This window comes from Hypanus sabinus, chromosome 13 (genome assembly GCF_030144855.1).
Source record: "Hypanus sabinus isolate sHypSab1 chromosome 13, sHypSab1.hap1, whole genome shotgun sequence".
NCBI classification, from domain to species: domain Eukaryota; kingdom Metazoa; phylum Chordata; class Chondrichthyes; order Myliobatiformes; family Dasyatidae; genus Hypanus; species Hypanus sabinus.
The window spans coordinates 78,719,884-78,735,471 of NC_082718.1; the positions used below are offsets into that span (position 1 = coordinate 78,719,884).

General features: G+C 39.3%; 1 protein-coding gene across 1 annotated transcript in view; it reads right to left on the reverse strand.

The window, feature by feature from the left end:
* Positions 1-1,014: 1,014 nt before the first annotated feature.
* LOC132404022 (probable E3 ubiquitin-protein ligase HECTD4) overlaps positions 1,015-15,588 on the reverse strand; it is a 314,805-nt gene continuing 300,231 nt past the window's right edge. The window contains exons 74-77 of the mRNA XM_059987975.1: positions 12,622-12,788; positions 11,185-11,380; positions 6,032-6,254; positions 1,015-4,804 (exon numbers count right to left, since the gene is read on the reverse strand). Coding sequence (XP_059843958.1) covers positions 4,668-4,804; positions 6,032-6,254; positions 11,185-11,380; positions 12,622-12,788 — 723 coding nt within the window. The 3' untranslated portion in view covers positions 1,015-4,667. The remainder of the gene's footprint in view (positions 4,805-6,031; positions 6,255-11,184; positions 11,381-12,621; positions 12,789-15,588) is intronic.

A 15,588-nucleotide genomic window follows, 5' to 3' on the forward strand; every position in this document is an offset into this window, starting at 1 on the left:
CTTTAGCTATCTCCTCCCCCCCACCCCACACATACAGGAATTACTCACTAATCTCCCTTCCAGCACTTATCCCTGAAAGTGGCCAAAGTGCTACACCTGACCTGCCCGTTCAGGACCCCAAGCAGTCCTTCCAGGTGAGGCAACAGTTCATCTATGAATCTGTTGGGGTCACCTCCTTTACATTGGTGAGACCCATCATAAACTAGGGGACCACTTCGTCAAGCACTCACTTCTGCTCAATAGTGGAATTTCCCAGTGGCCAACCATTTTATTATTTATTCCCATTCCAACATGCTAGTCCATGCCTTCCTCTTGTGCTGTGATGTGGCCAGTCACAGGGTGAAGCAGCAACACCCTGTATTCAGTCTGGATAGCCTCCAGTATGACGGCTTGAACATCGATTTCTCCTTCTGGTATTTTTTTCCTCCTGTTCACAACTCTGGCCTCTTGCCCTTCTCACCTGCCTATCACCTTCCACTGATGACCCTCCTCCTTCCTTTCCAGTCCTGAAGCAGGATCTTGGCCTGAAACAACTGTTGTGTGTGTTATTTTGGATTTACAGCATCTACACAATCTCTTGTTTAGATAACTAACTGTACTGATTTACAGTAATGAGGTTTGCTTTCATGAAATTTGTTTAACTGAGATTGTGATTAGCTTACTTTAAAATATGCAAGACCAAATTTTTACTAATTATAAATACCAAGATGGACCATGCCGAAGTGCCATTCCAGTGCTGCCTGTCTTTTCATGCTCACTTACACCCATGCTTTATGTAAACTCCTTTTATCATTCAATCTCACTTTTCAAGAAATCCTCAAATACATTCCAAACTTTGAATTCTTGAGTAGTTGTCTTTCTGACCTGTTATACAACTTCCTTTTGGCCTGATTCTCCAACTACACAGCCCCATGTCTTTCAGATATTTACACTTAAGCACACTGATACATTGCTTAATGCTTCCTTTGTTACTATATAAAAATTGTTGTTCCTTGCAATGACAACTACAGAACAAAATGTTTCAGATTTTTAATATGAATGTAATTCCCATTCATACATCACTGCTTTAAGTACCACTGCAGACAAGATCAACATTACAGATGATTTTAAGATGCATTCATAAATAATTGCAATAAATATACATCAATGACTGTACAGAGCACATTAACACCTGTATGTTGATATGTCTTTAAAAATTAAACTTCATCTGGATGCTCTCAGTAAAATGGAGCAGTTGTAGCAGCAGATTAACATCACCACAACCAGCACATCACTCTTAATAGGGTAGGAACAAAGAGCCAGATCCACACAGGTATCAGTGTAAATTAAGAACAAGGGTAAGTGATTGTTCAAGCAACAATATAATGCACATCTGTCTAAAGAAACAGTTGGATGTGTTGTTGTTTGAACTTCATGAAACTACAGAAAACAATTTCTAATTTAAGCACTGGATTAAGACTAACCTATCAAATGCATTCATGTCATTGTATTTTTATTTTAAAAGTGAAGGGTTAATTACAGGGGTGCAACTTGTACAATAAAAGGTATCGGTAAACAAAAATTTGTTCCTGTACATTCTATTTATCCCAATCAGTTCAATCTTGTTTCATAGGTGATATTCACCAACCAGTCTGGTAGACACACTCAACCTTTCACAGTACAGGAATCTTATTCCAGAAGTTGCATGTGTACTGTATAATTTGTGAAAACTGAAAAATAAAGTAAACACCAACACTTGCTGTGGATCTCTGCACTCTGTCTGCCAAACAACTATAATTACACAAAATGTTCATTCACTCACTCAGTTATTAAACAGAGCCTTCACTTATATAACTTACAGGCCATCTGACCATTGCACAGCAAAAGATGATATGCACTCTACACCCTATAATAGATTACATTACACTATATTGTGTATCCAGAAGCTGTGTGTGTATTCTTCAAGTCTCCTACTATGAGCTTTAAAACAAACATCCTGGACAAAGAGCTGGATTAAATCCAGCAACATTTACACGTTCATGGCCCTTGAGACTATTCCTTCTCTTTTGCCATATCCTTGATAGCCAGTAACAAACTGCTTTCCACAAACTCCCCAAGCTTTTGTGACTTCAGCTCTAACTCCATAAAAGTGCTCCTGATTAAATCCAGAATAACTTTAAAGGTAGTTTTAGTTCAAGTTTTATAAGCAATCCTGATAAATATAACATGTTGGTGAGTATTACATCAGAACAAAATCTTTTACTTTGTCAACCCCATTTTCACAGCTCAATTTTTTAAATATAAAGTAGAATGAGTAACCATTACAAGGAATGATGGGATTATTAGCCAGGGTAGATATTGATTTGAGGTTCCACACATTCTACATGACACATGGCTCCCACCCCCTTTCATAAACATACTAGGAACCCATAAGGACAAAAAGCTGCAAGAAGTTAATGTTCTACCTTCTAACCTTCATTTAACTATTCATCCCAAGGGCTTCTTGGCTACTGAATCAATTCACAAGTTTACCCAGCAATAATCTATGAACTATATGAATGCAGAATTAAAACACTGTTTCAAGCATCTGAGAATTTAAACCCATAAAATTTGGGGCAGAAAGAACTTAAATATTTTAATATATACAATTGAAGTGTAATTAAACATCACACATGCACTGCTGCACATACAATACACTGCCAAATTGAATGCTAACACCTTTCCTCTTTACAGGTCTTCATTTCAAATATCAGAAAACATTCAGAAATTCAAAGAATTCTAATCCATAACTAAATTTATGATTTCTATGGGATTCTCCATGGAAATGTATTAATGCTGTTCGCTCTACGTCAGATAGCAGTAAATTCACCCAACCAGATTACAAAATGCAATGCTGGTTCCTGTCAATTTTAATATCTCAAAAAAAGGTAATCTGCACAGATAGAGACCACTAGCTATTTTCACTCTAGGCGATGTGCTTTCCACTTCTACTTAACTCCCCTCTTCCAAATCCCAAACACAATTAAACTGACTGGCTAGGATGAAAGCACTGGGAATGATGAGCAATAATATAAAATCCATGACATCAGTTCAACATCTTCTTAAGCAGCACAGTTGTCAATGTGCCCCTAAAACAAATGGCACTAAGGATACAGTTAACCAAGCTACTGCCAATGAATGAGTTCTGAAACTTCCATGCATAATTATTAAACAGTACAAAATATTATTTCAAAATGGCCACCAAGTTAGACTTGAGAAGCTTCCCACGTCATATAGAATTGGGACAAAAATTCCAGTGTACGCAACTGTGTGGTGAAGATTGCATGTAACTCAGGCTATTTTCAAAGCAAATTTCAAATCAAAGCCACATCAGGATTATTTCATTTTTCATTAATTGGAGTTCATGCTGTTGCTTTGGAGTGTGAATTTAATAAAAGTTCAAAAAAGGCAACTGGACTTGATTTAGGGTTTACAATCCATGCTCCAATCTGCTGTGATGTAAGCCTCCTTCAACTGTGCTGAAGGCAGACAACGGAAAAAAACCCAGAAGTAATTCTAGGCCACACTCACGCACATCTTAGTCATTTGTTAATGCAACATTGTCCCAGAGTAACTATTCAGCCAGCAAGGGATGTAATTTGAAAGCCTAACACAGGTTTAAACAAAAATGGTGAGTTAAAACTAACTGTTTCAGCAACTGATCCCTTGATGCAAAATAAAATTTCTGAATAACTGCCACAACATTACATACTTAAAATCTCATCACCAGGTTCCACTGAATTGATCCATTCCAGGTTGTTAATAAATTCCCCTGTCCAGCTCTAATCCAAGGCTCTTCGTCCTATTTCAAAACACCTTAAAACCACTGAAAACAGGGAACAGAGCATGAAAATATTTGTAGCCAAGGATGAAGCCAGTGTGACAGAATCCATCAAAATGAGGCAAGAACAGCTGAGAGACTCGATGAAGAAGTTTGGCATGTGCTGACCCAATATACCAAAAGTACACACGCTTTTGGATGGTGGGGAGGGGAAAGGAGAAAAGGGGAGGCAGCCAAGGTCACATGATTCATACATATCCACCTACAACTAAAAGTTTCTTAGCAGGTAGGTAGAGGTAAGCCTTCCTGTACACCAATCACAACATATTAACTTTGGAGCATTTCAGTTCTGTTGCACGTGATACATTTGACATTTTAGAAGCCAAACTTAATCCTGAATGTTGGCATCCTCTGTGTAAGTTTCACAAGCAAAAGCAATAACTTTTCTCTCAATTGTGACAGTAGGTAAAATTCTGCTCCAAAGTTAAGATCACAAATATAAAACAGTAATTCTACAATCAACTAATATTCTGTTTGAACACAAGTATTTGTGTTTTAAAGTTACAGTAACATACTCTGTTGTTGTGGTGAAAGCACCATACGCTCTTGGAATAGCTGCTTAACAAGACAGCAACACACCAGTTTTAGTCCATCAATAGAAATGGAAATTTACAAAAAGAAAGTTTGCACCAGAGTGGAAGCATTTTGCTCGAGGCATGTTCAGGATGAACTGCTCCGGACTATGGCTCAGACTCCATCTGTACTTCCACCCCAATTCCTTTATTTCTTTCTTAAAAGCAGGGTTAAGGAGGTTCTCGGGCATCACCATGTGTTGTGAAAGGATGTGGAAACTCTGGGTGCAACCTGCTCAGCCGCTGAGAGGGTCTTCACGGTAGTGGATGGCATAACGGAGTTTTTCCAGCATGATATCGAGTGAGGAATACTGAGGAAGTTTGATCATGAACATACAAGTTTCTACCCTGATGTATCGGGAATCTGGTGAACCTGTGTGTCAATGCAAAAAGAAGGAATAAAACAGTTAAGTTAAAAGACGTATGTAACTGCTAACCAAACTTTCTGATCACATGGTATTTTACTCCTGCACAATATATTCAAAGGATTCAAAGTACATTTATTAATGAAGTATGTGTGCAGTGTACAACCCTGAGATTCGCCTTCCCCAAAGCCATGAAACAAAGAAAAACTATGGAACCCATTCAACAAAAAAAATCAATCCTGCCCCTCCCTCACACACTAAAATACTGTGCAAACAGCAACAAAATTGAGCAAAAACACAGAATATAAAACACAAAATTAAAAGGCATGTTTGAGTTTTGCTGTGTTCATTATCTGCAGGTCACCCCATTCAAAAATCACCTAATATAACACACAGGAGAAAACAGAACACGTGATAATGTGAATTAGAGTCCAATCTACAAACCGCATTGAATAAACCTTGTTCCCACACCATCCTCCAATAGGGGAGGGGATGGAAGAGGGAGGAGGGGAAAGTGTAGAGGAGAAAGGAAGAAGGGGGAAAGAGGGAGATCACTCGAACACAAGTACCTTCCCTTGCTGGTTTTTTCATTCATCAGAATGTATGAATGAACCATTGTCATGCTCTGAACTTAATGTCAATCCCTAATATCCTTAGTACAAGAGACTTGGCAATGTTGTGGCTGTCTGTAAAATTCATTGTCAGAGGACTGGAGGCCAAGTTATTGGGTATATTTAAAGCACAAATTGATAGGTTCTTGGTTGGTAAGGGGTTTAAAGATTACAAGAAAAGGTGGGAGAATGGGGTTTAATGGAAAAAAAAACAGCCATGGTTGAATGATAGAGCAGAGTCAGTAAGCTGAATGGCCTCATTCTGCTCCAAAAATCTTATGCTTTTATTCCAGGATATCCTTTCTTTACAATACTGGAATATTCTCCTTTAATCACTGCCCCCATGCCTCCCCAATCTTTTTCTTCTCAAAGACCAGCAAGTAAGAATATTTAGAATTCATTCTTGCTCATTTTTAGTTCAACCTCTGTCATTCCCATGGCATTGTAACCCTATTGCACTTGTAGAACACAAGTCCTGTTTAATACTTAATTAACCATGTTTCAATTTGTCTTACATCTTGTACTCTCTCTGTCCCTGTGTAAAAACTGAAGGGTTACAGTTTATGTCTACAGTGCAAAATTACTGAAATTTCCATCAGAATGACATCAAAACCTTTAGATTACCTGCAGCTCCATCAGGAGGGGCAATCTTCATAGGATATGGTGGAACATGGGCAGTATCTGGACCTCCATCTTTGCATGGACAAGTGAAGGGTATTCGTTCTTGATTACAAGCAAACTTGATGAACTTGCAGAGTTCCTCTTGTGTAAACATTTCCAGTGCTGTCCAGAAGAACTCAATATGCTGATCAGTCTCCATCAGACCCACTTGGTACATGGTGTGAGCCTGAAAAGTGGGAGAGAAGTGAAGGAAAGGATGCATTCATTATCAACAAAGAAAAATCATCACCCAGTCTCTTAAACAGGACAAGTAATTTGTGGGGACTCTAAAAACTAGATCCATGGAGAAAGTAGATACATCACCAAAAATGATGAGACTACCTGCAGAGAGGAGATGGAACAGCTCTAAGCCTGGTGCCAGGCAAATAACCTCTTCCTCAATGCCACCAAGTCAAAGGAGACGGTTTTCAACTTCAGGAGAACTCGCACGCTCACACTCCTTACATTGGCTGCACAGCATTTCAGGAGAACTCGCACGCTCACACTCCTTACATTGGCTGCACAGCATTTCAGGAGAACTCGCACGCTCACACTCCTTACATTGGCTGCACAGCATTTCAGGAGAACTCGCACGCTCACGCTCCTTACATTGGCTGCACAGCATTTCAGGAGAACTCGCACGCTCACACTCCTTACATTGGCTGCACAGCATTTCAGGAGAACTCGCACGCTCACACTCCTTACATTGGCTGCACAGCATTTCAGGAGAACTCGCACGCTCACACTCCTTACATTGGCTGCACAGCATTTCAGGAGAACTCACACGCTCACACTCCTTACATTGGCTGCACAGCATTTCAGGAGAACTCACACGCTCACACTCCTTACATTGGCTGCACAGCACTGTAAACCACCAGTCCTGGGAGTGCACATCTCACACAATCAGGAACACTCACTAACACCTCTACTGAGGTGTCTGAAGAGAGCTGGTTCTACACGCATATCATTCTACAGATGTCCAGTTGAGGGCATCCTGACAAGCTATTTCGCTGCATGGTATGGAAACTGTTCTGCAGCAGAGAGGAAGGCTCCACAATAAGTAGTCAAAACTGTCAAATGCATCACCGACACCAACCTACATGCCATCAAGGGGCTAGTAACATCAAGAAAGATTCCACCCACCCTGCTCATGGACTGTTTGTCCCTCTTCCATCAGGGTGGAGGCTATGAAGCATCCACACCAGGTCCACCAGACTGAAAAACAGTTACTTTCCACAAGCAGTAAGGTTAATCAGCATCCCTTCACACTCCTAACCACCACTACTTCACCATTTCCTGTCAGTCACTTATGTACAGATACCGCTGTACCTAGCAACACTTTAAGGACATACAATGTATATAAACTATCTTATGTATTTATATTTATTGCACTTTTTATATTGTTATTGTGTTCTTATTTTATATTTTTTGTGCTGTATCAGAGCTGGAGTAACAATTATTTTGTTCTTTACACCTGTGTACTGGAAATGACATCAAACAATGCTGAATATTAACATCTGCAAGACACTTTCTCCCTCTTTATGATGCGTTTTAAATTCTAAACATTACATTTTATTTGACTAACAATGGCAGCATGGTAGCAAGCAATTAACATAATGCTATGACAGTGCCAGTAATCGAGGTTCAATTCCCGCTGCCGCCGCCTGTAGGCAGTTTGTTTGTTCTCCCTTTGGCCGTGAGGGTTTCTTCCCACATACGGGTCAGGGTTAGTAAGTTGTGGACATGCTATGTTGTTACTGGTAGCCTGGGGTCATGGGCTGCCTCCAGCACACATTTGGATTGTGTTGACTTTTGACCCAAAGACACATTTTACTGTATATTCCAATATTTCAATGTATATATGACAAATAAAGCTAATCTTTAATCTCTAATTAATGTAAATATATTTTCAACTTTTCTTAATATCAGCAATAGCTTGGCACTTAATCAAGTTAGAATTAAACCTCAAAACCTCAGAGCTCAAATTCAAGCATCTGTTAACTAAGATCAGTTGGTTAGTGCAGCAACTGATTTTGGAAAAGGTATCAGGTTCTGCTATCAACACTAAGTTCCAATTTTAAAAAGCAGTTAGGAGCAGAGATAAATACATGTAAAGCTTCAGGAAACAGTGGTCTTCAAGCTAGCATGTGACAGGCTTCACTCAAAACATTCATCAATTGGGAGTCTAGATGTCAGTAACTGGCATGTTCTCCAATTTGATTAATAGGCTGATAAAGTAAAATTAATGCCAATGAATAGCACTGCTCATCTCTGCACAAAGCAGGGCACTGAACGGTCAACATCAAATTTATTTTGTACATGTGAGACAGGGCTTGGTTAGAATCTGGAATGCACTGGCCGATAGCATAGCACAGGTATCTGCAATCACTGCATACAAAAGGTAACAGTTTTAAGGGCTTGAAAGGGGCCAGATGGATTTTTAAAAAAACTTTATTAAGTTTTCAGATGATTACAGAAAGAAAAAATAATACCCTTCCCCCCTCTCCCCTAACATCCCTATATAACCATGTAACAATCACAGCACGGAAACAGGCCATCTCGGCCCTCCTAGTCCGTGCCGAACTCTTAATCTCACCTAGTCCCACCTACCCGCACTCAGCCCATAACCCTCCACTCCTTTCCTGTCCATATACCTATCCAATTTTACCTTAAATGACACAACTGAACTGGCCTCTACTACTTCTACAGGAAGCTCATTCCACACAGCTATCACTCTCTGAGTAAAGAAATACCCCCTCGTGTTTCCCTTAAACTTCTGCCCCCTAACTCTCAAATCATGTCCTTTCGTTTGAATCTCCCCTACTCTGAATGGAAACAGCCTATTCACGTCAATTCTATCTATAACTCTCAAATTTTTAAATACCTCGATCAAATCCCCCCTCAACCTTCTACACTCCAATGAATAGAGACCTAACTTGTTCAACCTTTCTCTGTAACTTAAGTGCTGAAACCCAGGTAACATCCTAGTAAATCGTCTCTGCACTCTCTCTAATTTATTGATATCTTTCCTATAATTCGGTGACCAGAACTGCACACAATATTCTAAATTTGGCCTTACCAATACCTTGTACAATTTTAATATTACTTTCCAACTTCTGTACTCAATGCTTTGATTTATAAAGGCCAGCATTCCAAAAGCCTTCTTCACGACCCTATCTACATGAGACTCCACCTTCAGGGAACTATGCACTGTTATTCCTAGATCTCTCTGTTCCTCTGCATTCCTCAATGCCCTACCATTTACCCTGTATGTTCTATTTGGATTATTCCTGCCAAAATGTAGAACCTCACACTTCTCAGCATTAAACTCCATCTGCCAATGTTCAGCCCATTCTTCTAACCGGCATAAATCTCCCTGCAAGCTTTGAAAACCCACCTCATTATCCACAACACCTCCTACCTTAGTATCATCGGCATACTTACTAATCCAATTTACCACCCCATCATCCAGATCATTTATGTATATTACAAACAACATTGGGCCCAAAACAGATCCCTGAGGCACCCCGCTAGTCACCGGCCTCCATCCCGATAAACAATTATCCACCACTACTCTCTGGCATCTCCCATCTAGCCACTGTTGAATCCATTTTATTACTCCAGCATTAATATCTAACGACTGAACCTTCTTAACTAACCTTCCATGTGGAACTTTGTCAAAGGCTTTGCTGAAGTCCATATAGATTACATCTACTGCCTTACCTTCGTCAACATTCCTTGTAACTTCTTCAAAAAATTCAATATAGAAAAAAGAAAGAAAGAGTGCTTGGATATCGGAAGATCCCCACATGCTCCACGGAGTTTGTAATAACTTTAGTATATATATTTATTTCTTTCCCCAAGTAACCAATTATTTTATCTTCAGAGCACCTATATATTTAATCCTGTCTTTTGTAAATAAGGGCGCCAAATTTTCAAAAATGTTTCATATTTATCTCTTAAATTATAAGTAATTTTTTCAAGTGAGATACAGCTGGAAATTTCACTCTTCCAATGATCTATACTTAAATATGCATCTGATTTCCAAGTAACTGCAATAGCCTTTTTGGCTACTGCCAGTGCAATTTTTATAAATTCTTTCTGATATTTATTCAATCTGGGTTTCAATTTTATCCCTTCAATTTCACCTAATAAAAATAATATTGGATTATGTGGAAGTTGTGTTCCAATAATTTGTTCCAATAAAACTCTTAAATTTGTCCAAAAAGGTTGAATTTTAGAACAAGACCAAGTAGAATGTAAAAAAGTACCAATTTCTTGGTTACATTGGAAACACTGATCAGATAAACTTGGATTTAATCCATTTATTTTTTGTGGTGTAATATATAATTTATGTAAAAAATTATACTGCATTAATCTTAATCGGACATTTATTGTATTTGTCATACTGTCAAGACATAGTCTTGTCCAAATTGTTTCTTCAATTTTAATATTCAAGTCACTTTAGGTGGATTTTTAAAAGTTATTTTTCAGTGATTGAGATGCTATTGTCAAGGTCAACACTTACTATACATTGCTAATTGATCCTGTGACCCAGCTGTTTGAAGAGTTCCTGCTCAACAGCATGGGGCACAAACTCAGCAGGCAGGCCTCCTTCCATGATTCTGTGAACTTATTCAGAGGTGCTTTTCCTCTCATCTCCCTATATCATGCATCATCAGGACTGACAGAACCAACACGTGACCAACAGCTAAAGCTAATGAAGCCTGTGCAGTGCCAGAAAAGTAAACTAGAGGAAATGCATGCTTAAATACTGATTTATCAGTCACCTGGTAACTCAAACTCAATACTAACAGTAAAATTACAGTCAAGTGAGATAATATGAAAATTTAAAAAGCTATAAATGGATAGAACTTTTCAAGGTTATTGCTGAGGAAAGCTCCCTGCCCACCAGTACACTCAGAGAGGACAATTTCTCATGTTGCATCCCTCACAGGCAGACTGGCGTTATATTCTAAACAATGCCACACTGCACGACTCCAAATTCCAAGTACAAATGTTATTGAAACTGAGATGCCCAAACTCTGCTGTGTGTTGAGGAGAGATTGGCTTTCCTGACCTGAGAAGCAACTGACAAATGTTCACACAGTGAGTACCTTCAGAAACTCCAGGTTGATGTAAGGCAGACCACATGTCCTCAGCTCCATCTCCAGGGGTGTTGGCAATGTCAGCAGCTGTAAGGGAATGATGGAGCCAAGCCCAGCCCGCACTGCAGTCATGCAGTGAGTGTTTTCAATTTCCTGCATTCTCAGATTTCGGATCGCAGCAGCATAGGCATCTTTATTTTCCCAGCTGTTCAAATTAAATAAAAATTGGTGAGGAACGGTTGATATGCCAATGGATCAACACTCAGCATTTAATAGAAGGAACAACAGTATGAGTTAGGAGAAATACTGATGAGAAAGAATTGGTAGAATCCAAGATTAAAAACAAAGAACGCAAGAAATATTCTGCAGGTCAGGCAGCATTGTTGACCCAAAAAATTATACCCATGTCTCTTCTCACAGACTCAGCCTAATCTGCTGAATATTTCCACCACTGCCTGTTTTCATTTCAGATTTTCAGCATTTTTTGTTTCCTTTTTGAATGGTGGAATCAGTCCTCCACCATTCTTAAACCAAATCTTTTCCTCCTCTGCTTTTCCTCTCCTCATGCTCTTAAAGACACTTGATCAGGTTCATATCTACCTAGATTCTAAACATTACTGGGGTTCATCATCATCAATTTATCCTTAACAAAACAAAATTGCGGATTTACAGTACCTGCAGGTTTTAAAAAATATTTTCTAAAAGCATTTTACGAAACCGATTCAATACAATAGTGGCCTTCAGGCAAAGATGAACAAAGAGGTTCCAGTTGTGCCTTCCACAACCTCCCACAAAATGTAACACAACAATGTGGCAATGACTACATAATATTTTCAGGATCTGGAGTGAAGAATAAATACTAGAGCAATGGCAAAACTTGTGTACCTTTCTACAGCACCGTTTCAAGCAGTTTTCTATAGGAAGCCAAATGGTAAACACTTAATGACTCAGTTGGTAGCTACTGCCAAGTTGAATTTCTGAAAGGGGATCTGAAATCTCAGAAGTTCTCAATGAGACTGCCACCAACTCTGCAAGCTGATACAGGTTCCCCAAAATGTTTTACAACATGGAATACGATGTAAATGTTACTGCTACTACTAGAAATAAAGTTGTTTGCCAACATCCAAAATGAACTTCTAAGTGAAAGAGGGTGAAAGTAGGAAGCATTTCCACTCTTTCAAAATTGTTTTCTTCTTATGACACTAAATTCAGCCATATTGTGTGCTTAGCTAATTCTTACTATGCCTTACAAATTTCTCTCATGTTCACCTAGACAATAACAAGGTGGCAAACTATTAAGATACAAACTGTTGTAAGATTCCTGATAAATGATTACTCTACTGTGAGAAAAATACTGCAATTTGTGTCCAGCGAAAAGGCAGAATTCAAAACACCAGGATTAGGAGTTTAAATTAGGCTTTTAATTAGATCTTAGCATTTACTCACACAACAGTGATATCACTGCCTCCAGGACACAGTTCCACTTCCTCGCCTGTCATGGTAATGTAGCTGAACTTACAGCTTGGCTTGTTGGGAGAGTCAGGACTCTCTGTAGTCAAGTGATGTGATGTTACTTCAGCACATAATGCCTCAAGTTCTGTCTCATCATTAACCTGGAATTATAAGAAACATGCAAATGGCATGTCATTATCACACCTCTAAATGAATTATCCCACATCTCCTGCAAACATGCATCAATCTTACACCACATGATCCATACAGGTAAGGAAGATAACCTCAACTCAAAAATCCTGAGCTTTGAATACACAAGAGGTGGTGAGTGTTATGTATTTAAATATTTCAGTAATATTTGAGTAATAAATATATTGTCTGATTAAGCATTTTTGTTGTTTATATAATTCATTACAGGTTTTATATAAAAATACACAAATGACATATGTTATCATGCCACGTCATAAAGGTGTGCCTTACTGAAGTAAAAATGAAGTAGACATGTTTATTCATGGGGTCCCTTGTCTTTCTTTCAATTAGTTTTATGTTTTGGAGTTACAAAACATAACAGTGGTGATGAGTACGTTGTAAAATAAACCCAAGGTGACTACCTACCTGCTGAAGCATGTTTATTTTATTTTCTTTGCAAGGGAAGAGACATATTCAAGGTGAGAAAAATGTTTGAGTTAAAAATAAGGTAGAAAGCAAATGAAATTCACAGATTCGTAAGCAGTGAGTACTGGGTGATAATAATAAATTTAAAAAAGCAGAAATGGCTAGCTGCATTGGAAAGATAGATGTGGTTAATTGCACAACAGATAACTGGATCATCTATCCTGAATGAATTGAGCGGTATTTTGAAGCAAATTAAATAACCAATGAAAAGCCAGTCAACACATACAAAATGCTGGAAGAACTCAGCAAGCTGGGCAGCAACTATGGGAAAAATGTACACTGGACGTTTTGGTCTGAGACCCTTCGGCAGGTATGGAGAAAAAAAGATGAGTAGATTTAAAAGGTGGTGAGGGGAGAGAGAAACACGAGGTGATTGATGAAACTGGGAGGGGGAGGGATGAAGTTAAGAGCTGAGTAGTTGATTGGTGAAAGAGATACAGGGCTGGAGAAGGGCAAGTCTGATAGGAGAGGACAGAGCACCATGGAAGAAAGTAAATGGTGGAGAAATGCCAGAGGGAGGCAAAGGGCAGGCAAGGCGATGAGGTGAGAGAGGGAAAAGGATGTGAAACCCTGGTTACGATTTTTACTGCTATGCTGTGGGTATTTCATTTTAACAGTTCTGTATGAGCTGACTGTTCTGCTTTCAACTTGTTTGGGTTTCAGCCAAGATAACAGGTTTGTTATTACACTTAGGAATGTGCTGTCAGCCAGTCAGGATAGTGGAAACTGGGAGAAAGTTCTGGAGAATGTTGGGTTGAAGTTCTTTGTTGGCGGGAGCTGGTCCCTGTTGTACAATGTGCTTTGTGCGGATGAATAACTTCAACAAGGAAGATGCAATACTCCCCTGGGAGACCCGTTTGTTCGAGATGGATTTTGAGCAACATTCGGAAGGTGAGTGCTCTCACTCAGACTGAGAGTCCAACATGAAAGTGACAGACAAATTCAAGATGAGCTCCAACTTAAACGCACACTTGACTGTTTAAGAGTAATGGGCCTTTGGGCGTTCATGTGGTAAAAACAGGAGGGCTAGCATTGTGAGCTGGGATTGGCTGAAACAACAACAACTTGATTGGTCCACCATGCATAACCCTAATACATGCCATATCTTCTGCAAAAGTCAACTGAAAAGTAATTAAGTTGATAAATGTAAGATAAGCAGGAGAAATAATAATGGGGGATAAGGAGATGGCTGATGAACTAAATGAGTATCTTGTATCAGTTTTTACTGTGGAAGACACTAGGAGTATGCCATATATTGTATTGTGTGAAGGAAGAGAAGTGGGTCCAGTTACTGTTACACGAAAGAAGGTGCTGAAAAAGCTGAAAGACCTGAAGGTACATAAGTCACCTGGACCAGAGGAACTGCACCCTAGGATTCTGAAAGAGGTAGCATTAGAGTTTGTGGTGACATTAAAAATAAAATCATTCAAAAAAATCATTGGACTCTGGCATGGTGCCAGAGGACTGGAAAATTGCAAATGTCACTCCACTCTTTAAGAAAGGAAGGCAGCAAAAAGGAAATTATAGACTAGTTAACCTGACCTCAGTGGTTGGAAAGATGTCAAGAGTCAATCGTTAAGGATGAGGTGATAGAGTACTTGGTGACACAGGGAAAATCCTACCTGATGAACCTGTTGGAATTCTTTTGAGGAGATTACAAGTAAGATAGATAAAGGGGATGCAGTGGATGTTGTATATTTGGACTTTCAGAAGGCCTTTGACAAGGTGCCACACATGAGGCTGCTTACCAAGTTAAGAGCCCATGGTATTACAGGAAAGTTACTAACATGGCAAGAGCATTGGCTGATCGATGGGAGGCAGCAAGTGGGAATAAAAGAATCCTTTTCTGGTTGGCTGCTAGTGACTAGTGATGTCCGCAGGGGTCGATGTTGGGACCGCTTCTTTTAGTGCTGTACATAAATGATTTAGATGATGGAATAGATGGCTTTGTTGCCAAGTTTGCATATGATACGAAGATTGGTAGAGGGGTAGGTAGCACTGAGGAAACAGGTAGGATGCAAAAGGACTTAGACAGATTAGGAGGATGGGCAAAAAAATGGCAAATGAAATACAATGTTGGAAAATGCATGGTCATGCACTTTGGCAGAAGAAATGAATGAGCACACTATTTTCTAAACGGGGAGAAAATACAGGAATCCGAGATGCAGAGGGACTTGGGAATCCTTGTGCAGAACACCCCGAAGGTTAACTTGCAAGTTGAGTTGGTGGTGAGGAAGGCAAATGCCATATCAGCATTCATTTTAAGAGGCTGAGAATACAAGAGCA